General features: G+C 41.7%; 1 protein-coding gene across 5 annotated transcripts in view; it reads right to left on the bottom strand.

Annotated features, from left to right (window-relative positions):
- EXOC6 (exocyst complex component 6) overlaps positions 1 to 7,006 on the bottom strand; it is a 180,080-nt gene extending 173,074 nt beyond the window's left edge. For all 5 annotated transcript variants that reach the window (XM_061162191.1, XM_061162195.1, XM_061162192.1 and 2 more), the window contains exon 1: positions 6,850 to 7,006. In XM_061162191.1, coding sequence (XP_061018174.1) covers positions 6,850 to 6,950 — 101 coding nt within the window. In that variant the 5' untranslated portion in view covers positions 6,951 to 7,006. The remainder of the gene's footprint in view (positions 1 to 6,849) is intronic.
- Positions 7,007 to 26,584: the final 19,578 nt, after the last annotated feature.

Below are 26,584 nucleotides of genomic sequence, written 5' to 3'. Positions count from 1 at the left end.
TCAGTGATAAAGAATCCACCTGCCAATGCAGGAGACATGGGTTCAATTCCTAATCCAGGAAGATCCTACCTGCTGTGCAGAGACTATGCCCATGTGCCACAACCACTGAGCCTGTCTTCTAGAGCCCAGGAACTGCAACTACTGAAGCCCACACACACCGTAGAGCCTATGCTCTGCATCAAGAGAAGCCACCACAATGAAAAACCTGCACACTTACAACTAGAGAGGAGCCCTCACTTACCACAACAAGAGAAAAGCCTATGGAGCAACAAAGAATCAGCACAGTCAAAAATGATAAAATAAATAAAATTATATTTTTTAAAAGTCAGGTTATGAAACTGGATAAACAACAATATGCTATCTATAGGAGATACACTTTGGATTCAAGGATAAAAATAGGTTGAAAGTAAAAAGATAAAAAGAGACATACCATACAAAGAGCAACCAAAAGAAAGCTAGAGTAGATTTACTAATATCAGACAAAACAAACTTAAAAACAAGTCTAGAAGACTTTCCTGGTTGTCCAGTGGTTAAGACTTCACCTTCCAATGCAGGGGGTGAGGATTCAATCCCTGGTCAGGTAACTAAGAACCCACATGCCTCAGGGCCAAAAAACCAAAACATAAAAAACCAGAAGCAACACTGTAACAAATTCAATACAGACTTTAAAAAGTAATTTAAAAAATAAATAAGTCCAGAGATAAAAAGGAACATTTTATAATGTAAAACAGTCAATCAATCAGAAATATATAACAAGTATCACTACGAACAAAGCTAGTGGAGGTGATGGAATTCCAATTGAGCTATTTCAAATCCTAAAAGATGATGCTGTGAAAATGATGCACTCAATATGCCAGCAAATTTGGAAAACTCCACAGTGGCCACAGAACTGGAAAAGGTCTGTTTTCATTCCAATCCCAAAGAAAGGCAATGTTAAAGAATGTTCAAACTACTGCACAATTGCATTCATTTCACATGCTAGCAAAGTAATGCTCAATATTCTCCAAGCCAGACTTTAACAGTAGGTAAACAAAGAACTTCCAGATGTTCACAGTGGATTTAGAAAAGGCAGATGAACCAGAGATCAAATTGCCAACATCCGCGGGATCATGGAAAAAGCAAGGGAATTCCAGAAAAACATCTACTTCTACTTCATTGACTACACTAAATCCTTTGACTGTGTGAATCACAACAAACTGTATTAAATTCTTAAAGAGATGGGAATACTAGACCACCTTACCTGTCTCCTGAGTAACCTGTATGCAGGTCAAGAAGTAACAATTAGAACCAGACATGGAACAATGAATGGACTGGTTCCAAGCTGGGAAAGGAGTACATCAAGAATGTATATTGCCACCCTGCTTATTTAACTAATATACAGAATACATCATGTGAAATGCCGGGCTGGATGAAGCACAAGCTGAATCAAGATTGCCAGGAGAAATATCAGTAACCTCAGATATGCACATGACACCACCCCTATGGCAGAAAGCAAACAGGAGCTAAAGAGCCTCTTGATGAAAGAGGAGAGTGAAAAAGTTGGCTTAAAACTAAACATTAAAAAACTAAGATCATGGCATCCAGTCCCATCACTACATGGCAAATAGATGGGGAAATAATAGAAACAGTGACAAACTTCATTTTCTTGGGCTCCAAAATCACTCTGAATGGTGACTGCAGCCACGAAATTAAGACTCTTGCTCCTTGAAAGAAAAGCTATGACAAATCTAGACAGCATATTAAAAAGCAGAGACATTACTTTGTCAACAAAGTCTAGTCAAGGCTATGGTTTTTCCAGTAGTCATGTATGGATGTGACAGTTGGACCATAAAGAAGGCCGAGCACTGAAGAATTGATGCCTTTGAACCGTGGTGTTGAAGAAGACCCTTGTGAGTCCTCTGGACTGGAAGGAGATCAAACCAGTCAATCCTGAAGGAAACCAACCCTGAATATTCATTGGAAGGACTGATGCTGAAGCTGAAGATCCAATACTCTGGCCACCTGATGAGAAGAACTGACTCACTGGAAAAGACCCTGGTGCTGGGAAAGACTGAAGGCAGGAGGAGAAGGGGGCAACAGAGGACAAGATGGTTGGATAGTCTCACTGACTCAATGGATACAAGTTTGAGCAAGCTCAGGGAGATGGTGAAGGACAGGGAAGCCTGGCATGCTGCAGTCCACAGGGTCACAAAGCATCAGACACAACTGAGCAAGTGAACAACAAGAAATATACATTTATGGGCTTCCCCAATGCCTCAGCAGTAAAGAATCTACCTGCAATGCAGGAGACTCAGGAGGTGCAGGTACGATCCCTGCGTGGGGAAGTTCCCCTGGAGGGAGGAAATGGCAACTTATTCCAATATTCTTGTGTGAAAATCCCCATGGACAGAGGAGCCTGGTGGGTTACAGTCCAAAGGAGGAAAGAAGAAGACCTGAACAACTATAATCTAATGAGACCTAACAGACATCTATAGCATCTTCCACCCAATAACATCAGTATACACACTCTTCTGAAGTGAACATGTAACATTCCCCAGGACAGACCACATGTTAGGCCATAAAACAAGCCTCAGTGAATTTAAAAGGATTGAAATCATACAAAATATGATCTGTGACCAAATGCAATGAAATTAGGCATTAGTAACAGAAAGGCATTTGATAAATTCACAAATATGTTGAAATTTAACAACATACTTCTAAATAAGCAATGACTCAAAGAGTAAACCACAAAGGAAATTTTAAAAATACTTTGAAATGAACAAAAATGAAAACACACAATACCAAAATTTATGAGATGATGCTAAAGTTGATAAAATTGACAAACTTTTAGCTAGACTGACTAAGAAAAGGAGAGACACAAATTATTAAAATCAAGAGTAAAAGAGGGACTTTCCTGATGGTCCAGTGGTTAAGACTCTGATTCCCAAATGCAAGAGGCCCAGGTTCAATCCCTGGTCAGGGAACTAGATTCCATATGTGACAACTAAGTCCCTCACAGCCAAAGAAATAAATAGAAAAGAGTAAAGGAAAAGTCAGTACCACCAGTCTTACAGAAATAAGAAAGGTTATAAGGGAATGCTATGAACAATTCTGTGATTCCCAGATGGCTCAATGTTAAAGAATCTGCCTGCCAAGCAAGAGATGTGGATTTGACCCCTGAGTCAGGAAGATCTCCTGGAGAAGGAAATGGCAACCCACTTCAGTATTCTTGCCTGGGAAATCCCATGGACAGAGGAGACTGGTGGGCTAGAGAATATGGGGTCACCAAAGAGTCAGACTGAGCACACACGAATATGAACCGCTTTATACTTAACAACCTAATAACCTAGACAAAATGAACAAATTTCTAAAATGACACAAACTACCAAAACTGATGCAGTAAGAATAGAAAATCAAAACAGACTTGTTATAACAAGAGACTGATCAATAATCAGAAACTTTCCAAGAAAGAAAAGCTAGATGGTTTTAGTGACAAATTCTACCATCAATTTAAAGAAAAATTAATACTATTCCTACACAAACTTTCAAAAAGCAGGAGAGTAGGGACACTCCTCACTCATTCTATTAGGCCAGCATTACTCTGATACCAAAGCCAGCTGAAGACATCACAAAAAAAGAAAACTAGGTACCAATATCCCCTATGAACACAAATGTAAAAACACTCAATAAAATATTAGCAAGCTGAAACTAACATGTTAAAAATATTATATTCCATGACCATATGGGATTTATTCCAAGAATGTAAGAGTGATTCAACATTACATACATATATACATAAATATGGTACACCACATAAATAAAGGGAGAAATAAAAACACATTCATCTCAATTGAGGAACACTAACCAATAAGGTATTATTCTCATACCAAAACCAAAGACATCACCAGAAAATAAAAGACAGATAGCTTTTATGAATATACATGCAAAAGCCCTAAACAAGATACTAACAAATGGAATCTGGTAACATATAAAAAATGATTATACACTATGATCAAGTGGGATTAATTCCAAAAATGCACGGTTGATTTATATCTGAAAATCAATTAATATAAAACACCATTTTGATACGATAAGAGACAAAATCCACATGATCATCTCAACAGATGCAGAAAAAGCATCCAAAAAATTCAACACTCCTTCATAGTAAAAACACTCAACAAACTAGAAGGGAATAACCTCAATCTGAAAAACAGCATCTATGAAATTCCCACTGCAGTATACAGAGAATGCGAGTTGTTTCACAACTTCACCAACACGTGGTACGGTCAGTCTTTTTAATCTTTATTTTTCACTTTTATTTTTATTTTTGGCTGCACTTAGAGGCTTGCAGGGTCTAAGTTCCCTGACCAGGGACTGAACCTGGCTCAGCAGTGAAAGCACACAGTCCTAACCACCAGACTACCAGGGGATTCCTTACTTTTTTTTTTTTTTTTACTTCTTAAAACATTTAAATTTTCCCATAATGAGTATTTTTAAACTTTAGTATTAGCATTTCACTCAGTGAAACCTCAGGAAAAAAACAGCATTGGCTTAAACTCTGTTCAAGAGAAAGGACTGCTAGCAGTGCCTTCCACATATGTGTGCAGGGCCTGCTTGCAAATGAGAGATGACAAGTGTATATATAGAGTAAGTATGAGTCAGTGTAGTTCACTAGAGAAGAGTGTGGGTTTCAACAAAGTGAGTAGGTGATACAAACGTCACCAGCAAAACAGAACGATAACACCACCAACACATATATTCTATTTGTGTTACAAAAATCTCTCAGTGTACAGTTGACCCTGAAACAATGAGGGGATCAGGGTCGAGGACCTTTCATGCAGTGAAAAATCCACATATAACTTATTGTCCATACAATGGGTTCTTCTATACCCCAAGTTCCACATTTCCAGATGCAACCAACTGCGGATCGTGTAGTATCACAATAGGTATGTATGTATTTTTTCTCTTTGGCCGAGCCACGAGGCTTTCCGGATCTTAATTCCCCCCACCTGGGGTCAACTGGGCACCCAACTCCTACCCCAGCAGTCCCCACAGTTGTTGCTATTTAGTCGCTAAGTTGTGTCTGACTCTTGTGACCCCATAGACTGTAGCCCGCCAGGCTCCTCTGTCCATGGATTTCCCAAGCAAGAATCCTGGAGTGTGCTCCCATTTCCTTCTGGGGAATCATTTAGACCCAGGATCTTCCTCAACCTGAGTCTCCTGCGTCTCCTGCATTGGCAGGCAGATTCTTTACCACTGTATTTACTATCAAAATATTATAGGTATAAGTGAATCCACACAGTTCAGATCCATATTGTTCAAGAGTCAACTGTAGTTCAAATTTTTATTCTAAATTAATTTCACCTGCTTTCAAGGATCCTGCCTAGCACATTTTCTCAAGAAGAAGCACCTCCTTCCTAATCAATACTATTTTCAAAAATGGACTATTGTAATAACTATACCACACACTATACTCTTTCAGTTTCACCATGCAGTGAGGAAAACAAAGCTTCCTTTAAATGTATTAGTTCAACTTTCATTAGCAAATGCAGTTTTATGAAAAGTGTTGTATTGGAAAATTAAGGAAATGCACTAATCATACTTATATCATAGGGGGAACTTCATGTGACAAAAATGTATCAGGTGTCTACCACATGCTTAGGCACACAGCAGTGAACAAATCGGCAAGGTCTTCAAATTCCTGGGCTTTCTAGGTGTCTAAACACGTACCCCCTCCCCTGTCTACAAATAAAGAATCGAGGTCCAGAGAAGTTAAATGATTTTTGCCCACGACCGCACACTTCATCAGTGGTAAGACTAGTGTAAACCAAGAATCCAAGTCTACCTACTCTAAGGGCAAGGTGGATTTACACCATAACTGGTTTCACTTTGTACTACAACCACAGATCCACATAATAATGACAAAAGCACAGTGAGTTCCAAGTTCCCTAAGTGAATAATAATTTCATTATTATCACACTGAAAAATGAAGCCTTATATTTAAAGGGCACTCATTCTTGAAGAAAGTGGCTACCATTCTAATGGATCATTAGAGTGTCTGGATTTACTAGGGCAACAGATACTCAGTCTGGAATATTCATTGTTCTTATACTATTTTTAAACGGTGGAGATTCTTTTTAAAATAAACGGGGAAATGCATGCAAAATTAAACTTTCGTAAATAAATAAAAGCTTCCCAGACTCCAGAGAGGCTGGCCGGGCGAGCGCACGGTCACGATCAGTCACACCAGCGCGTTCCTGAACGTCAGCTCTTCCCCTCCCGCCCACGCTCCCTCCTCGCCCACTCTGGCGGCGCGGGAGTAGAGAGAATGGTGCCGGCGACTCCCGCTCAATTTCAATTCTCCCACGCCCGCAGCAGCCCAGCGCGCCGGCGTTTCCACCTGCGCGCGAGTCGGCACCTCAGTCCCGCCGTCTGCCGGCACTTCACCTCCGTCCCCGGCACGCCCGAGGCGGAGCCGCCCTCAGCCCCGGAGCGTCGCGCGAGCCGGGAAGCCCCAGGCGCGTTCTCGAGACCCCAGGCCCGGACTGGGGCAGGGCGGGGCGTCGAAAACGGGGCGGTGCCTCGACTCCCGGGGTCACAGGCACCGTGGCAGCCACACCCTCCAGCTGCGCAGTGACAGCTCCCGCGGCTGAGGCGGGCCGCGCGGACAGGTGCAGTCGCCCGTGACGCCCCGCCCCGGTCCCGGCTCAGGTCCTGGCCCTCTGCGCCTCGGCCCCCGCCCGGCCGCCCGCCTCCTCGCGCACCACCTGTCGGGCCGCTTCGCGCGCGGCCGACGGCAGAAGACCCGCCCGCTTCCTGACGAGCGGCCGGAGGGGGCAGCCAGAGATCCCGAGAGGATGAGAGCTTTACCGGAGGGTGGGCCCCACGCAGGCGGTGTCTGTGCTCTGGATCTCCTGCAAGATCCGCTCGTGCTCTGGGACGGTGCCCGGACCTTCGCCGCTCTCCGCCATCTTGGCTGGAAGCTGAGGAGCCGGCGAGGCGCGGCCCCGCGCGGACCGCGGGGGCGAGCAACCTGTGCCGCGAGCGCGAGGAGGCGGGGAAAGGGGCGGGACGAGCGGGGAAAGGGGCGGGGCGGAGGGCACTGGGGCGCATGGAAGGCCGCGCACGGGCGCGCGACCGGGTCACTGTCCCCACACCTGGGGGAGGCCCAGGTGCTGCCGGCCGCTGTGCGGAGTGGAAACCTGTCACCTCCAACTCTCGCCCGGCACTGGCCCCTAGTTGCTGTCTAGTAATTGACCCTGCTTTAAACCCTGTATTCTGTGTGCAGACCCTGTACTAGCACTTGGGATTCTTTCGTAATGAGGGATGTCGACAATAAAGGCTACGGGAATGTTTAACGAGGAGGCATGGGTGGTGGAGAGTCAGAGAAAGGAAAACTCAAGAAAAGCAAAATGATGTGTGGGAATAAGATTTAGGAATGAACCAAGAAGAACCCAGCCGGCGAAAAAGGACGACCGCTCTGAGTGGATTCCTGTTCCTGCCTGTGGGAAGTTCACAGAGGCCAGTCTACTTGGAAATAAATTATAAGCGCCAGAAACAGTAAATGACGTAAAACGAAGACATTTTATGGCAAAGATACAAGAGAGACCCAGTGCAGTGTGTGATTTCTTGCCAAAGTCCTTGAACCCAAGTGCCCCCAAGTTGCTGTGGCTGGGATGAGGTGGGGAAGCCCTTGAGAGAAGTGGGCTTCAGAGAGATGGGAAGGACAGGCAGGTGCTTGGAAGAGTCTTGTTTATGAGACTGCTGAGTAAACCAGTTTGTCATGATCAAATCAGCGACTGAGGAAGATTAATCAGAAAGAGAGTACATAACCTAGCCCTAAGAGACAACTATTTTCTGGTCTCCATTAATCCATGGCCCAGCATGTCCCTTTGAGTCAACCAAGCTCTTTGTAATACAGCTGTGCAACTCACTCCAGTGAGCTTTTTCTTGAAGCTTTTACTACTTCCATCCTTCTCCCACAAAAATCCTGCCTAACAGTTAAAAGCATGACTTCGGAAGGTGGGTGTGCTCAATTTAATCCCCTAGTCTTTCACTCCACAGCTGGGTAACATTGTGTCAGAACCTAGTCCCTTTATAGTTAAGTTTCTCCATCTGAAAATGACCATGGTAGTGTCTACCTCATTTTGCTGTCCCATGTTGTGTTAGCTTTCTATGACTGCTGTAACAAATTATCACAAACTTAGCTTAAAACAATTCAAATTTATTGTAGTTCTGAAGGCTAGAAGTCCAATACAGGTCTCACTGGGCTAAAAATAAGGTGTCAGCACAACAGTGTTCTTTCCAGAGGCACTAGGGGAGAATGTATTTCAGCTTCCAGGGGCCACCCACATTCTTTGGCTTATGGCCCCTTTCCTCAGTCTTTCCAGTCAGAAATTTTGCATCTATCTGACCATTTTTCTATAGTCGTATTTCCCTCTGACTCTGACCTAGGCCAGAAAAGATTTTCTGCTTTTAAGGACCCATGGCATTAGGTTTGACACAACTATAATTCTGGAGAATCTTCTACCTCAAGGTCTTAACATTAGGCATACCTGCAATATCCCTTCCGTCATGTAAAGTAATATATTTACAGATTCTAAGGATTAGATTGTGGACATTTAGGGGGAACCATTATTCTACCTACCTCTTAGTAAGGTCCCAGTAAACTTTACTAACATATAAAAATGTCCTTCCTTTTAATCTGAAATTTCTGTCCTCAGAAATTTCAACTCAAATTTAATCTCCTTCATAAAGATTTCCCTAAGGAATAAGGTGGCTCAGGGGTAAAGAATCCACCTGTCAATACCGGAGATGCGAGTTTGATCCCTGGGTCAGGAAGATCCCCTGGAATTGGAAATGGCTACCCACTCCAGTGTTCTTGCCTAGAGAATTCCATGGACAGAGGAGCCTGGCAGGTTATGGGGTCACAAAAGAGCCAGACACAACTTAGCTACTAAGTGCCAGGAGCCAACACACAAGACCCTACCCATGACAAGGTCATGAGGGAGAAAACCTGACAGGCAAGGCAGATCAGGTTTTCAGGGGTTTCGAAAAGCTGCCCCCCAGCGCTCACCTTAAAGATGATATCTGCCTTTCTGATGCCTGCCTCAATAGACTACTCCCTAATTTCTGTGACACAGGCAGAAGGCCTTCCCCGATCTCTTCCCAAATAAGAATCAGTTTAGAACTTTAATCAATAAGTTTCCCAGGTGGTGGTATTTTATGAGATCATCCAGGGTGAAAGGAGTGTTTTAATTTAAACTCCTTTGCTGGTAGTTTGTTAGCCAAATGCATTTATGCCCTTGGTACTAATATGCATAATTGCTTATAATACCCTAATCATAAACTAACATAAAGAACCTGATCATATAAAGGCCCTAACAGACATAGAGCCCTTCGGGGGGTGAGGAAGCCCTATTAGAAAACACAAGAATTATTATTCTAAAAGTAGCTATTGGGTTAACATTTGCTTGCTGTGTTTTGCTTGCTGTGTTTTTGCTTTTAATGTGCTAAGGTTGTATTATAGAAACCATTGTTAATATAGTTAAAGATCTAGAGAAATAAGAGCTTAGCCCTAGTGTGGTAACAATGAGATGGTTGTTAATTGTCAGCCAGGAGTGCTAGGCAGAGGCTGCCTCACCAAAGTCGCAGTCAGTCTGTGGTAAACTTCTTAGATAAATGCAACTGACAACTTCTGCAGAAGGATTAATTTTAATGTTAGCAAGGTTATACTTCTACTCTGTACTGTTGCCCTATGAGACTGCTACCTTTCAGTTAAGGTCACCATAGAAACAGAAAATAAGTTTACATTCACCTGACTTGCATAAGATGTTAATAGACCCCAAGGCCAGAAGATAATGTACAAGACCCTCATAAACAAAGAAGTATGTAGAAAACACCCTGGTTTCGTGAAGAACAAGCTGATGTAATGTTAAACTATCTTCCCCTTAGAAATGTACTAATTTAGGGTATAAAAGCCAGGGTAAAAAATAAAGCATTGCCAGACTCTGCCAGACCCTGCAAACACCCCCATCTGGTCATTCTCTCTCTCTCTCTCTCTCTCTCTCTCTTTCTCTCGCCATTCATCCTGAGGGTATCCCCTGGATCCTGCCGAGGCTGGACCCCGGCAACTAAGCAACTGCAACAAGAAGGAATCACAAAACCTTCTCTACTGACTAGGTTTAAGTTAGCCCATTTACCCACTCTACCAACAACTGTTTTAATAATGAGCACTTGTTTTGATTAGTTCTTTCTTATAATTTGAATTTTGTTTGTTTTTGTACAGTTGACACTCACAGGACAGAAACACATGACTGATTTCAGTGCAGGCTAGCTTGAAAGACCAAGAAAGCTCTGCTACATCCACATGCTTATTCTACCAAGAAACCCTATCACAAGCCTGTTTCTACTGTCTTTTTTTCTTTTTTTTTTTTTACCATACTGGGTGGCATGTAGGATCTTAGTTCCCTAATCAGAGATCTAACCAACACCCCCGACAGAGTCTCTTAACCACTGGACCACCAGGGAAGTCCCTGTTTCCACTGTCTTGATAGCACAAGAGAACCCAGATCTTCCCTGGGAAATCTCACTTCCTCAAGCTGTGAAAACATACAGAAAAAAAAAAAAAAAATCTCTTCCCAAGTCCACCAGCACTTTCATAGCATGTTAAGGTCTATGTAAGTTTCTTATAGCTCCTCCTAGAGTTCTGCACGTGGCTGAGAGAACGCTGGAGGGGTCTTAAAACCAGACAATGGTGAAGTTCTGAAGCCACTGAAAAGAGTTCAGGATGACTTAGAGAGGGGTTCCAAACAGATCGAAGCATAAGGCCTGAGTTTGTTTAATCCATTATTGGTAACAATTAGAAATTAGAACAATATCAAATTGTAAAAAGTTAGTTTCTTCAAACTTGAACTTTATATAGTTGACATTAAATATCACATCTTATAATGTAGTGTATTCAGTTGCCTTGATAGAAATCTGCAACACAAACAGAAAAGGCTACCTCAAATTCCCTGATGTTCACCATCAGAGTTTCACTGCAAGAAATGATACTTATGGGCTTTTGTTAGAGGGCATATAGTTTATATATATATAAACTTCACCCATTCCTCTGGTTACTTAAAATTTTACTCTTGGGTCAAGTCAAATCCCTGTACCCAGACCCCAGCATTTTGGCCCTTCCCCCAATTGCTTTTTATTGAGTAGTAAAAAAAAAAGAAACAAATTTTTTTTTCCTGGTAGACTGAGTCCTCAATTGCTGAGGCACCAGCATCTGGTGTTAGCATGTCCGAGATGCAGGTTCAGCTCTTGAGCGGGAAAAATAAACCTTTTGAACACTGAACCTGAAACCAAAACCTAAGATCTGAGGACAAATTTTATGGTGTCCTACAAAGAGAACAGAGAGCCAGTTCTCTCTGCAGGAAAAGGCAGGCTATCTTAGCTCAGATGATGAGCAAGACCAGAATTCATTGTTCTAGGGAGTAAAGCAAGGTGAGGAGAGTAGGACATATGACAGAAGCCAGCTTCTTATTTGGCGATCAGCTTCTAGTGGGTCATTTCTTTTCAGTGTTCATTATCCAGACCTTTCCCTCTTCTCTTCTCCAACCCTGATGCAATCTATCCAAACCCAGTTCTAAATGCCCCTGCCCTGGGAAGCCAACCCAACTTACTTCTCCTCACTCCTGACCTGTTTCAACACCTGCCCATAGGGATTACCTCAGCATTAAGTAGCAGTCTCTTCCCCTTAATTCAAGTTAAGATGGAAGGAAGTCCATTTACCACTTCTTCTAAAACAGCTCTAGCTGGTTCCCTCTGTGACTTCTGGCAGATCCATTAGTACTTGAAGTTTTTTGGTAAGAATTGAAAGTTTAATGTCCTAAATAGCTCACTATGTAAATTTTAATTATGGACATAGATATAATATGCACATTAATGTGAAAAAAGGCCTAAACTGCTACATATCTAGGGACTTCTCTGGTGGTTCAGTCAATGGATAAGAATCTGCCTTCCAATGCAGGGGGTGTGAGTTTGACCCCTGGTCGGGGAACTAAGAGTCCACATGCCACAGAGCAACTGAGTCTGCACATGGCAACTACTAAGCCCTGACATCACAGCTGGAGGGTCCATGCAATGAAAGACCCTGCCTGATGCCACAAAGAGCCTACACACCACAACTAAGACCTGATGCAGCCAAATAAATAAATATTTTAAAAAATAAAGTGCTACATTTCTAAAAGTCTCCAAAATAAAGAATTTCAGCTATAGACCAAAGTAACCTTAATAGCTATTTACTGAGCACGATTTTCTAAGCCTTTTATATTATCTAATTTAACTCTTACTAATTTAATTAATCATTTTATTGGTAATTAAGTTAGTACTAATTTTACTAAAAATCTAATTTCAGCCTTTGTGGTACTCTTGCTATCTCAAATTTAATTTGGAGAAACTGAGACTTAGAGAGATTAAGTCACTTGTCCAAGGCCACACAACTAGTGAGTTGGAGAAGATGGAGCTAGTAAGCCGTTCTTGCTTTTCCTGTTAATAAAAAAGTCAGATAAGAAGACTGTTCTGCTAGTGTTTTACCCAAGGAATAAATGACTGTCTGGTCTGAGGAAGCTAAGGATAGTAGGGCACATCAGAAGATTACACATGTTTGGTGAGTTGTTTGGGTAGCAGTGGATATTGATTTCCAGAAATCCAACCAAAATTTCTCTTCAGGACTCCTGGGAGGGAAAAGATACCAGGAAGACTGACAGAGCAGGAGACACACTCTGTGTCCAGTAGGAAACTAATCAGCAAAGTAAGGGTTTAATCTGTAAATAAAATCTTAGTCACTAAGAACTTATACTTTGAGCCACTTGTCTACAGACTAATAACCAACCTTGGGAAAGCCCCTCCCTCAGAAGGAGGCTGTAGCATGTTGCTGCTCTGGTCTGGCATTTAAATGGGTTCAAATTCCAATTCATATCTCACTAAATGTGGGACACTCTGTAAAAGGACTTAACTTGTCTTTGCTTCAGTTTCTTCAAGTGTGAATTAGGAACAATAAAAGTCCCTAGCTTACCAAGTGGTGTGCGGATTAAAGAAGATGTGCTCCTGTGTGCTTAGTCGCTCAGTTGCCTCCAATTCCTTGTGACCCCATGGACTATAGCCTGCCAGGCTTCTCTGTCCATGGGATTCTCCTGGCAAGAATATTGGAGTAGGTTGCCATTTCCTCCTCCAGGGAAGCTTTGCAACCTAGAGATCAAACCCATATTTCCTGCATCTCCTGCATCTCCTGCATTGGCAGGCGGATTCTTTACCATTGCATAATATAATATATCCTTTACCATCTATTATATTAAAGAAGATAATATATGTATAATGTTTAGTCCAGAGCTCATTCAACATGGAGCATTGGAGGTGAGGATTATCTGACATTTGTTATTCAACCAAAAAGCCCAGAATTTAGCTTCCTCATTGGTAAAATAAAAATAAAAAACAATAATGTTCCTTTTTCTCTAATCACTAACAAAATAGCCTAATTTTGTATCAGAGTTCTCTGAACCTGAACCTCATTTTTTCTCTGAATGCTTGATTGGTGGAAACTGCCTGAAAGTTGTTCTTATTGTGGAGAGGGAACCAGGACCTTGTCTTTAGGTTAGACTCTTGGTTCTGGATCCACTTTAGTGAGCCCTCCGGATCTTGCTTCTACGTCAAGTGCCTCTTTGTTGTCCTTGGAGACGATGCTCATCTTCTGAGACACACATCGTGGTGGCAAACAAATCGTTGAGTCTGTCTTCATTTCCAGGCACAGGGACAATGTCTGTATTGTTCACTACCAGCCCAGTTACTATTTGTTAAGTGAATGATCCATATGCAAATAATACTTCTCATGTCAAGTTTATTGTTGTAAAAGCATGTTTCATGAGGTAGGATATATCTCCACAGAGAGTCCCTTCCTCATTCCTAGGAACCCTATATCAGACTTCCTGATCTTTAACCTCTTGGGAATTTGTTATTATCATTGAGATGTTTCTTAAAGAGTTTAAGAGCTTTTGCTACATAACTGCGGAACTTTATCAAAATGCAGAACACAGGGTAGTCTTTATTGGCTCTAATCAGTTAAGCCTTCCATTTTAGCCACTGTTTGGAGAATGCCTTGACAGCTGCGTTCCTCCAGCGTCTACCTTGGTACAGTGACCCCAAGTGGCCACAGTCTGTAAGTGCAAGAGAATGGGAACAAAGCCCTGCCAGGTCTGGGAGGATTCCTTCCTGCTGCAAAACTGTGTCCAGGAATCTGTTCCATATCCCACAGGGGAGAACAATAGAAGGAAACCTGAAATCGAAGCCAAATAAAATCAGTTTTTCTGAAATATGGGCTGGTCCTCAAAGAAGTTCAAAAGTAATTAGCCCCAGGTTCTCTTCATTCAACAGCTTCTTTTATTCAAAGCTTGCTGTGTGCCAGGTTCTGTGCTAAGCTTTCAGACAGAGCTGGCTCATCCGTGCGGGGCTGAAGAAGTTGCTCTTGGGTTAATACTCTGCCATCACCATCCTTTGGACAAGGGGGACTCCATCTTCATTTCGCATTGGTCCTGTAAATTATGTTACTAGTCCTGCCCTCAGAATGATGTCCAGAAAGCACCATTAACTTGCTCATCCCAAAGCTAAACATTTTAAAGTCCACTGAGCAATTAAAGAGCAATAGTATTTCCTCTGAATTCTACTCTCTCTCTCTTTCCTCTCTCCCCAACAACCCGCAGCACTGGCTTATAATACCACCTATTTTCTCTTCTCTTTCCTCCTCATTGTTGTGTGGTTTTTTTATTATTAGTATTCCTCATCCTGTTCAGTGCAACATCCCCATTCCTCACTCTTTCCTCATTTAGCTTTCCTTCATTGCCTGTTGCCCTTTCTGCTTCTCCTCTCACTTGTCCTATTTTTTTTCCTCCTCTCAGCAAAAAGGATTTAGAAATGTAACTAATGTACTGAAATGATGATAAGAGCTGATATTTACTCCCTGGTCACTTTTATAAAATAGCATCCCTGGACCTCACTATCATTCACCCTGATTTGTTATTCTTCATAGAATTTATTACTGGTTTTTAATTTATTTTTAGCTCTCTTCACTAAAATGTCAGCTCCCTGGGAGAGCAGGGAATTTGCTGTATCAACAAGGCTACTGACCATCCTTGACCACTTCTGCCACATTGGAGATGCTCCATAAATATTTATTTAGTGAACAAAGGACTGAGCATTGTATGAGCATTGTATGGCTCATATATGAGCCACTACATTAAATACATTGAATGCCTAATTTGTGTAAACCTTCTAATAGTTCTATCTATAAGTATAGAGGCAAAATTTGAACTGGCTCCAGAGCCCATTCATTTAACTATAAATAAATGAAACTGTCTCCCTGCTTGGAATACTTTGTTCTCAAAATTAAAAAAAAAAAAATTTAACTTCTCTCTAGTGTTTCCCTGAAGATCAAGCAGCTAACAGAATCATTTCAGTATTCAGTGAAAATTTGGCAACTACACAGCCCACTGTCATCAGGAACCCCAAGCTTTCCTGGGGTGCTGCAGACATCGAAGGCCTCAGTCATAATTAGGCCCTCAGTTATTCCTAAACAGTTTCTTTGGATTCCATTTTATATCTACAACATTTGGCACACTACACCACTCCCATAAGACATTAGATGAGGTTATGATATTATATTAGCATCAAATATAAGCCTTAGTAAATAGGATTTTGAAAAAGGGATACCTCTCTCCCTTGAATATTTGCAACCAAAATAAAATTTACATGATTCGGTATATCCCACCTGCTCAGAATTTCAAAATGTCATGAATGCTCATTTACTTCAACACTCTAAAGTATACATTACATTATGCTGAAATGTATAGCCCAGTGTAAATTAAACATAATAATAATAATTGATAACATTTATCAAGTATTTACAATGTGCTAGGCTGGTATTGTGCTAAGCACTTCATATACCTTAATTATTTGATATAGGTTTTATTATAATCCCCTTTTGTAGTTTTAGAAACTAAGGCCAAAATCAAACAACTAATAAATGTTATACCTTTGATCTTAATCAATGTACTTAATGAAATAAGATTTGATAGAAATCTTACATTTCTGAAGATAAAAACAGCAAGAGCATCCTAGAATTCTACAGCTGAATATAACCAGTTATATTTTTTAGTATGTCATCCTAAGATTTTATTGTGTTTACAGTTTAGGTTGTTGGTGTTTTGCTGTTGTTGCTTTAAAGTTTGCTTTCCTAAAAGTATGTTATCTTCATTCTTAAAAACATTAAAGTCAAAGAAATTACAATATCCTGTTTGCTCTTAAACTGGTAAAACTCCACGGTCAGCTTTTGGAAAACAGCCCAAGAGAGTCTGTGAGTACAAATGTAAAACAATTATGTTATCATAAAACAATTGCAAAAATTTCTTCTGGTACGTCATCATGTACAATTCCCTTTTCCTCCTATTTTTCCCAGCCCTCAGCAGGGCTTTCTTTGGATACCTCCTCTTTTTCTACCTCCCACTAACATTGCACTTCTCTTCAATCTCTTTATCTCAGTCTCAGCTCTGGCAAAAAATTTCTGAACTCAAATCAGTTCAAACATGTTACCATTTCAGGACCTGTTCTAGGAGGCTAACAACAGACCTGCAGGACCCCATGAGGCATCATGAGCCCAGGCTATATCCAGGTATGAGAGGATATCCATGAGGGGCAGGTCTAATGAGGGAGGCTTGGCAGCTGGAAGTTCTAGCATAAATATGTTAGGGTCCTGCTACTGTGCTGTTCTAAGACCATAGCCACCAGCATTATTTTACCAGAACCACCCTCAACATGAGGATTCATATAACTACCAATGCACTGGAATTAATATACTGGTTGAAAACTATTAACTGTGCATGTTCAAGGCAGCTGGTAATACTAATTACCAACAAAGTACTAGTCTTGTAGATTCTTAAAGCATGGCTCCAGACAGCCATTAAGCCTACCAGGGACAGGCCCGCCCCCTAGAGGGAGCAGCTGGCAAGGAGCTGGGCATGTCTAGGCCAAATGGAGGAACTGGAGTAAAAATCATAAAACCAAAAGAGAAAATCTAGTGGAAATTACCATATGGCGGTAACATGATAAAAAAACAGTGATGCCCAGGGCAAAAAGGATTAGGATAGCAAAACTAATTTCAGACCCCACCTGCTCATGAGTTTCAGCCTACCAAGAATCTGTCAGCCAGGAGATTTTGAATGCCCAAAGCAAAGCCAAGCTAGGACAACCGGGCACTAGCAGTAGATCTTTCTTTACATTTCTGTCTTTTCTTTGAAATTCAATCACTGTCTGCATGTCTAACATCAAATTCCACTTCTCCAGCAATTCAATTATTAGAGCTGCCTGACATGTCTTTATTGGGTATTTTATTGGCAATACAAATAAACCACGGAAAAATATAATGTCTCAGCTCCACCTAAAACTGTCTCTCCTTTCAACTTAATACTTCAGGCAGTGAAGTATTCGTTTCACACATAGATGAAAACAAACACAGGATCTCAGGATCATCTGATCCTTTTCCACTTTTCCAGCAAAACAGAAAAAAGACCAAAGGAGCTGACCCAAGAGCCCAATGGATAAGTCAGGCAGGAGACAGGAAGGGCCACCTGGGAGAAGCCTGCTCTTGGAGCAGCCTTGTATGAAACCAGGAGGTAGGGGGAAGGAAGCCTGGGCAGGTGAAAGAGATGAGGGCCACTGACAATGCTGGATGACTTGAGTCCCAACCTCAGCAACTCACTCACGACTCCTCAGTGGAGGAGACCCATTCTCTCAGATGAAGGTGAGGCAGAGAGTGACAGGGAGGGCTGTGGAGCCATTTTTAAATGACGCTAGTAGAACTCATCTATGGGTTTTGAGTCCTGAGCTCACCCTGTTAGAGAAACAAAACCCTGATCTAACCCTGATCTGAACACTGACCTCAGAAACAAGGTGGGCAGGGAGAGGAAGCTAACTTAACAGTTTGGGATTTTACAGCAGAAAATGTCTGTGGAAAAATGCCTTTCTTTTGTGACATGGAAGAATGACTAGGAGGGCTCTCAGGTATTTCCTCTCCCTCAGTTTCCACGTACGGGGTTTCTCCCCTATATTCCCAGCCCTATCCTCTCAATGTCCTGACCTTCCCTTCACTGTCGCCTCACAAGGCCTCACAGGAGGTCGTGTGCAGGCCTCCTGGTCAGTCTCCCTCCAGCCAAACTCCTTTTCCACCCTCTCTGCATTTAGAACTTGTAACTATTCAAATCTATTCAAATACTTCTGCCTTTTCTTATTCCCTGAAATGATGACTTTCTCTCTGGACTACCTTTTTTCCTTTGTCTTGTAAGACCATCATTAGCTCAGAAGCTCATACAAATTAGTTCAACAAATATTTATCTAGCTACTGAGTGTCAAGTATGGTAAAGGCTTCTGCAGAGGATACTAAGATATAAATAAATAGTCCGTGCCCTCAGGAATCTTTAGCCTGAAAATGGTTATAGCACAAAATACATGCAAGTGTACACACACCCAAATGAGTCAGAATAAATGCCCTGGATTCTTTGGGGCTTCAAAGGATGAAGCACTCACTGGTGGTTGATGGATCAGAGAGGCTTCATAGAAGAAAGAATATTTGAGCTGTGCTTTGCAAGATGGGCTGGATTTTGGCAGACAGAAGTAAGAGTGCAATTTAATAAAGAAAAGGAACCATAAGAACCAGAAGGAAGAAAATATCAGGGCATATTATCAAACAGTAAATACTCTAGTTTGGCCAAAATGGAAGTCCTGTCTTTATTTTCCAACCCTCATATTTGGCCACATGAGCTGATATGTTCCATAAGAGGAGTGGACCAGAATAGTTGACACTGGAATATCAATAACATACATAGGGAAGTGCTGAAAGGCAAACACCAGCCTAAGAAGTCTTCATCTCATCAATGATTATAGCAATTGTTTAGGAACAGTAATTTTGGTGAATATTGTCTCAATTAAAGGTTTGTTAGGGGACTTCCCTTGTGGTCCAGTGGCTAAGGCTCCATGCTCCCAATGCAGGGGGCCCGGGTTCGACCTCTGGTCAGGGACTAGATCCCACATGCCGCAACTAAAGATCCTGCATGCCACAGTGGAGATTGAAGATCCCGCATGCCACAACTAAGACCCAGTACGCAAGGTGGCTCAGATGGTAAAAGTCCGCCTGCAGTGCAAGAGACATGGGTTCGATCCCTGGGTCAGAAAGCTCTCCTGCAGAAGAAAAGGCAACCCACTCCAGTATTCTTGCCTGGAGAATTCCGTGGAGAGAAGCCTGATGGGCTACAGTCCATGAGGTTGCATAGAGTCAGAGCTCTTTGTGAAGCTAACAGCGGGCATTCCAGGTCCGCTGGTGGTGACACGCAGCACCTGGAGAAAGTATGTGTGTGCTCTTGTGATGATGGGAGAGTGCTGTGACTGCCAGATCGAAACTGACTCTTTCCTTTAGGAGACCTAGTACAAGACCCAGGACATTTACCCTCAGAACAGAAGGTAGGACACAGCCAAGAACCAAAAAAGGAAGTCAGGTCTAGTACCAGAGCAAGACTCGCTGATAGGTTCAAGGATGGATGAAGCCTGTAGATACTGGCCAGGGTTGAGAGACCAGGGGAGAGATGTAGAGGGGGTCAGGGGCTGAAGACTAAGGGCTCTGAAGCAGCAATGGCTGCAAAGGCCACAGGAATTAACACTTGCCCAGGTGTCCCTGGTGGCTCGGATGGTAAAGAGTCAGCCTGCAATGCAAGAGACCCAGGTTCAAACCCTGGATCGGGAAGATCCCCTGGAAGAAGAATGGCTACTTACTCCAGTATTCTTGCCTGGAGAATTCCATGGACATAGGAGCCTGGTGGGCTACAATCCATGGGGTCACACAGAGTCAGTTGCAGCTAACACTTTCACTTTTTCAGGCTCCCTTTGTTCCCCTCTCATGTTTCCTTTTAGACTTCTGACCTAGCCACCGGGCAGATGCACAAGTTTTAGAAGGTGTTGGTACAGTATAAAGTATGTTCCACTTGCAAAAAGTTACCAAGTTTCCCATTAGCAAAAAGCTTTGGTTTTTTCCACCTGTTGAATAGAATAAAAAGCACCTGCCCTTATTCATGGATGTTCATGATGCTCAGATAAAATGAAGGTATAAGTAACAGTTTTAATGGAGTTGTGATTATTTTTCTACTGTACCTACACATTGATAATCCAAGAATCAACCAATTAATATCAATAGCTTCCAAAACCCCCAACCCTACCTTAGGCCCTTTGGAAAGATTCAGGATACATTTAATACAAAATCAAATTTAAATTCAGATTTAAACATATCTGCTCCTGGATCTTTCTGAGACTAAAAAGACAACATCAAAAAAAAATATCCTTTCTCTTAATCTACAGATATTAGTCAACAAATATTTATTGACTGTCACTATCACAGTCAAAAATTGCCATCCTGTTCCCATACTGATAAGTGAAAGATATAAGCAGGCAGTCAAAAAGAATTAAATTTTTTAAACTGCACACTTAACACAGAGACATATGGTCTTTCATTTTAATTCTGTCCTTGAACTATGCAAATTAATCCCCATCTTACCAAAGAAACTGATTTTTAATCTCATGTAGAAATAAAAAGTACATGTTTGAGAGTGCCCCATATACCCAAGAGCAGCAACAATACAAATAAGCATTCTGTGTTTTTTCCTACAACTCACATCCACATCCACTCAAATATAAATGAGTTTTGATGATATGACTAATTGTTCTCTGTACTTTTCACTAAGCAGTATTTTAGAAAAAACAAGTGAAACCTGATGTAAATAAGGTGGAATATCTATTTGGAGCTGGCATGCAGTCCTTTTTGATCACTTGAAAGTCATTTCTATTTTTTAACCTTGTGGTCATGAATCATGAAACAAATGTAATACAAAAAATGTGGATAATTTATTCACCGTCATTTCTCTAAGGATAAAAATTTGAGATTAGGTATATATAGAATTGCAATCATTTCTCAAAAATTATTTTTTATTGTTATAGAGAAAAGTATAAAAAGACATGAATAAGACTACTTTATCACCACCAAAGAAGAAACAGCAAAATATAAAGGAGCCTTACCTTAAAGTAGCTTCAATGGGCAGCTCAAAAGACTGAATCTCAGCCAGGACATTCTCATAGGTTTGATCTGGGTCTTCTTCCAACATTGCTCCTGATTTTCCAGCTGTGGACATCATATTTTTTTAATGTAAGACAATACTTTATAAGAGAAATGTAGTTGTATTATAATTATGACAGGATCTCTCTGTCCAGCCAGAGTAGCAGCAAAAACTGAGCTCTCTGTCTGACTTCATGCTATCAAAATCCTTGCTTCCAAGAATGTTGCACAGCTGTTGCTGTCTTGTCTCTACTTATAACATTTTACTTATTATTAACCTTGACACAGTTCAGAGAGTTCCTGCCTGATGCCTGCTGTATTTATTTACTTGTTTCTCAAATACAGTAACTGCAAACTTTGATAGGAATTAGAACAATTACACTGTAAAAAGTTATGAAAGACAATTGACTTGTTGGGGCACATATTTTAATGTTGTTTATGCTAAGTATGTGATTAAAGTCATACTCTCAGTTATTCCTGCAACTCTACCCTTGTTCCCACAAACTCAAAAAAATAACAACAACAAGAAAAAAACAGTCCTCTCGGATATGATTTTGAGGTCACTGAGCAAGCACTTTGGTCCCCCATCTTCTTCATTTCTCCACACTCTTCACTGCTGGGTGAAGTTCAACCATGATGGAGCCATTCCTTTTTTTGTTTCCTGTTCTAATACAAATGCTCCTGGAAGTGGTTGTATTTTAATCCTTATCAGTTCCTTATGCCTGACTGTGATACAAATTTCCCATTACAATTTGTGCTAGATCATCTTCAATTCTGAGTTTAACCTCATGATTTCTTGCCCAGTACCACAAAGTGCATATTTAAAGGAATGAACAGGTGCTTCCCTAGTAGTTCAGTAGTTAAGAGTCCACACTTCCATTGCAAGTGGCATGGGTTCAATCCCTGGTCAGGAAACCAAGATCCCACATTCCACATGCCATGCAGCCAAAATAAATAAAGGGATGAGTAGTGACATTCTTCCATATGAGTCTATTTTTTAAAGTTTTTATCAGATGTGTTAATAATACTGTGAAAAGAAATTGAAATTCTTTCTCCTCAAAATGGACTGTTCATGTAATCACAAAGCATATGTTATCAACTGCATCAGTTTTTCACTTCTCCCTACATCCATATCCTTGCCAGTGCCTCACCAAGTGTCCCTCCCTTAATGCTCCAAGACTCTGGGCTTAGCCCTGCAACTCCTGCTGGCCAATGATATATGAGCTGAAGTGACAGAACTTGAGCTCTAAGCCTAGGCTTTGCAAACATGTTTCTCTTTGCCCTCTTACACTACTCTGCCATCGCTTGAGAAATACATGCCCTGGCTGGCTTGCTGGTCCAAGGAGGAGGAGAGATACATGAAGCAGAATCATCCCCATGGATCCACACAACTGCAGGGAGAAGCACATTTTCCCATCCAGCTGCAGCATCTGATACAGAGCTGCTCATCCCAGCCTGGGCCAGATCAGCCGGGCCCCACACACCCACAGACACAGGAAGAAAAACGAATGATGGTTCTTTGCAGCCACTAAGTGATGGATTATATGCAGCAATGGCAAACCACTGCAGCATTCTTCACATCAACCCCACCAACAGGCTCAATGCTTAAACCCCAGTTTTCCTCCTTGGCAGAATGGAAGAAATGCACCAGGAATATGTCATACACCATTTCCTCCAAGAGGAAGTAATCATGGCCTCCTTCAAGACCTGACACAAAACAGTAACTTTCTGTCTGTGTTAAAATCATTTATATGCAAGGTTTTAAATTTATACCAAATAATCAGATTATCTAAAAGCAGAATGTCTATTTGATTTGTATTTGTATTTCTCATAACACTTAATGCATTGCCCTGTAGATGCTCAAGAAATGCTCACTGAATCAATGAAAGATTGACAGCAAAACTACAGGCTAAGAGTTACTTCTGTCTTATGAGGATGTGTTTGGTCCAAATGATGCGAAAAGATGAGACTTCCAGATAGAATTGATCAGACTGTGAGAATACATAAATTCATGATGGGAAATCATTCTGGTCGTAAGAGAGTGTTGGTCATCACTTTACTATATTGTAGAGAACAAACCCAGAGGTAAGGCCACATACGCAGGAACGTATATACCCATGATGACCTATACAGCCTTAAATCTAACATAGTTTAAAAATTGACTTTTATCCCCACATAACGCAAATTTTTATTTTTAAAATTTTCAAACTTACAGAAGAATTACAAGAATATCATGAACAGTCAGATAACCTTCATCTGATTCATCCATTGTTAACATTTTGCTACATTTGCTTTCTCCTTTTCTCTTTGTTTACTTAAGGGGATTCGGTAATGTAGGCATATGCTTTTAATACAACTAGTGATAAAATTGTGTTAATTTAAATAGAGTATTTTTAGAACAGTGTTACACTGTAAAGTAGTATAATTAACAAACCACAATAGCTTTGACTCATAGTTACTGCCCGACCCTGTTCCTACTGCATAGCGCCGTTATTCTCTTCCTGTATAGCCAACCCCACCAGGAAACTCAAAGTCTTCCATCCTGTTGGCTTGGTTGCCTCCATCCACCCCTCAGCTCTCCCCATAAGTCCTCTACTCCCACCCGGCTCTCTTCTGCTCCTCCCACTTCAGTTAAGTGAATTTTTTCTCTGCCTCTTACTTTCTTCTAAGCCTTGTAAGACACAGGCTACAACTTCCTGTTTCCACTGACTAAACCAGCATCTTCCTTTTATTCAAAACTTTCCTTGAGTGCCATTTCCTGCCGGAAGTCAGCACAGATTGAATGAACAGAAGAGAATCTCCTCCCAAGAGAAACAGTCAGGAAAACAACCTCCCCTACCCCATAGCGCTGACAACAAATTCACCAAATAAGGAAAAGAAAAGGAGGTAACGGAAAAATATTAAACAGCCATATTCCAAGATACCCATAAAAGAGAATGGGGAGTATGACTGGAATGTTCCCAGTCTCAACCTTTAGCCTCACCTCCCAGCTGCAGCTCAGACTCTTTTACTGCTCTCTGGAGTCAAGTCTGATCACTGACGGGAGACAAGTACGTAGCTCTAGGCCAGTGACGCTCACTGGGTGCTCCTGTCTTCTCCCAGCCATAGGGCAATGCCTGGAGACATTGTTTTTTTTTTTTTTTAATTTTCTAATTTATTTTTATTAATTGGAGGCTAATTACTTTATAACATTGTAGTGGTTTTTGCCATACATTGACATGAATCAGCCATGGATTTACATGTGTTCCCCATCCCGATCCCCACTCCCGCCTCCCTCCCTCTGGGTCTTCCCAGTGCACCAGCCCTGAGTACTTGTCTCATGCATCCAGCCTGGGCTGGTGATCTGTTTCACCCTTGATAGTATACTTGTTTCAATGCTATTCTCTCAGAACATCACACCCTCGCCTTCTCCCACAGTGTCCAAAAGTCTGTTCTGTACATCTGTGTCTCTTTTTCTGTTTTGTATATAGGGTTATCATTACCATCTTTTTAAATTCCATATATATGCATTAGTATACTGTATTGGTCTTTTTCTTTCTGGCTTACTTCACTCTGTATAATGGGCTCCAGTTTCATCCATCTCATTAGAACTGATTCAAATGAATTCTTTTTAATGGCTGAGTAATATTCCACTGTGTATATGTACCATAGCCTCCTTATCCATTCGTCTGCTGATGGGCATCTAGGTTGCTTCCATGTCCTGGCTATTATAAACAGTGCTGCAATGAACATTGGGGTACACGTGTCTCTTTCAGATCTAGTTTCCTTGGTGTGTATGCCCAGGAGTGGGATTGCTGGGTCATATGGCAGTTCTATTTCCAGACTGGAGACATTTTTGACTGTCTCAAGCTGAAGGTGGGTTGGAATCCAGTGAGCAGAGGCTAGAGTTTCTGTTAAATGCACAGAACAGTTCCCCACAACAAAGAATTATCTAGCCCCAAATGCCAGTAGTGCTGAGGTTGGGAAATCTAGCCCCAGCTGTATCTTGGGGACACACCACCAGGCTATGCCCTGATCCCGGACCCCTTTGTAAGTATTTTTTTTCTTCTCTGTAACTGAGTCTTTGTTTTATTAATCTGCTAGGAACCCTCTAAAATTAGAAACGGACTCTTCTTTAAAAAGTAAGTTTATTATTTAAAAAAAAAAAAAAATCTCGGTCAGTTTTTTGCATCCCTCCCTCACCAAAACTGGAATCCCAACCTCCTAACTCTGCATTGGAACCACCAATGGGAAACATTATGCTCATGGGTGTCACTGGCACAGGTGCCCCTTTTGCAATTTGCAGTCTCTCGGAAATGCCTGGTAGCCTGGGGGCAAGGCAGGGGATAAGAATCTGCCTAGCAATGCAAGGGACACAGATTCCATCCCTGGTCCGAGAAGATCCCACATGTGGTGGAGCAACTCAGCCCACGTGCCACAACTACTGAGCCTTTGCTCTAGAGCCTAGGAGCCGCAACTAGTGAAGCCCACGAACCTAGAGCCTGTGCTCTGCGGCAAGAGAAGTCCAGGCACTGAAACTAGAGAGGAGCCCCAGTTTGCAGCAACTAGAGAAAAACCGGAGCAGCAATGAGGACCCAGCACAGCCAAAAATTAAATAAATTAAAGCAAACAAGTCTCTTGGATTGCAAGGAGATCAAACCAGTCAATCCTAGAGGAAATCGACCCTGAATATCATTGGAGGGACTGATGCTGAGGCTAAAGCTCCAATACTTTGACCACGTGATGGGAAGAGCCAACTCATTGGAAAAGTTCCTGATGCTGGGAAAGATGGAAGGCAGGAAGAGAAGGGGATGACAGAAGATGAGATGGTTGGATGGCATCATTGACTCAATGGACATGAGTTTGAGCAAGCTCCAGGAGATGGTGAAGGACAGGGAAGCCTGGCGTGCTGCAGCCCATGGGGTACACAACTGAGTGACTGAAAACACATCAATACAAACAAGCCTCGTTAACATCTTACTTGGTGACAAAATGTTAAACACTGGACTCCTCAGTTCAGGGAAACAACAATCATTAGCTCTATTTGAAACTGACCTGGAAGTCCTAGTGATAAGGCAAGATAAAGAAATTAAACATATAAAGATTGATAAGAAAGAAGAAAAACTGACATTTGCAGAATCCATGGTTGTATTATATAAATACAATAAATATCTAGGAAGTTGATGTGCTAACTAGGACTTGAGAGTCTATTGGGCTGCAACTGAAAGTTCTAACAGGATTTTAAAATATTAGGGAATGACACGGCCCAAGATTTCAGAAAGGCAGAATGAGGATCTCCAATCCCAGTGGAGCCAGAGGTTAGGATTGAGTTAGGGATCTATAAGATGAGCAAAAGCACAAGAAAATCTAGAGCAGCCTGGATGGGTAGGAACGCCTGAATGGTTACCTAGGATGACCTTTAGCTTTTGCAGGTGACTT

The sequence above is a fragment of the Dama dama genome, chromosome 15 (assembly GCF_033118175.1).
Source record: "Dama dama isolate Ldn47 chromosome 15, ASM3311817v1, whole genome shotgun sequence".
Classification (NCBI taxonomy): domain Eukaryota; kingdom Metazoa; phylum Chordata; class Mammalia; order Artiodactyla; family Cervidae; genus Dama; species Dama dama.
The sequence above is the reverse complement of the archived record's forward strand: the minus strand, read 5'-3'. Positions and strand labels throughout refer to the sequence as shown.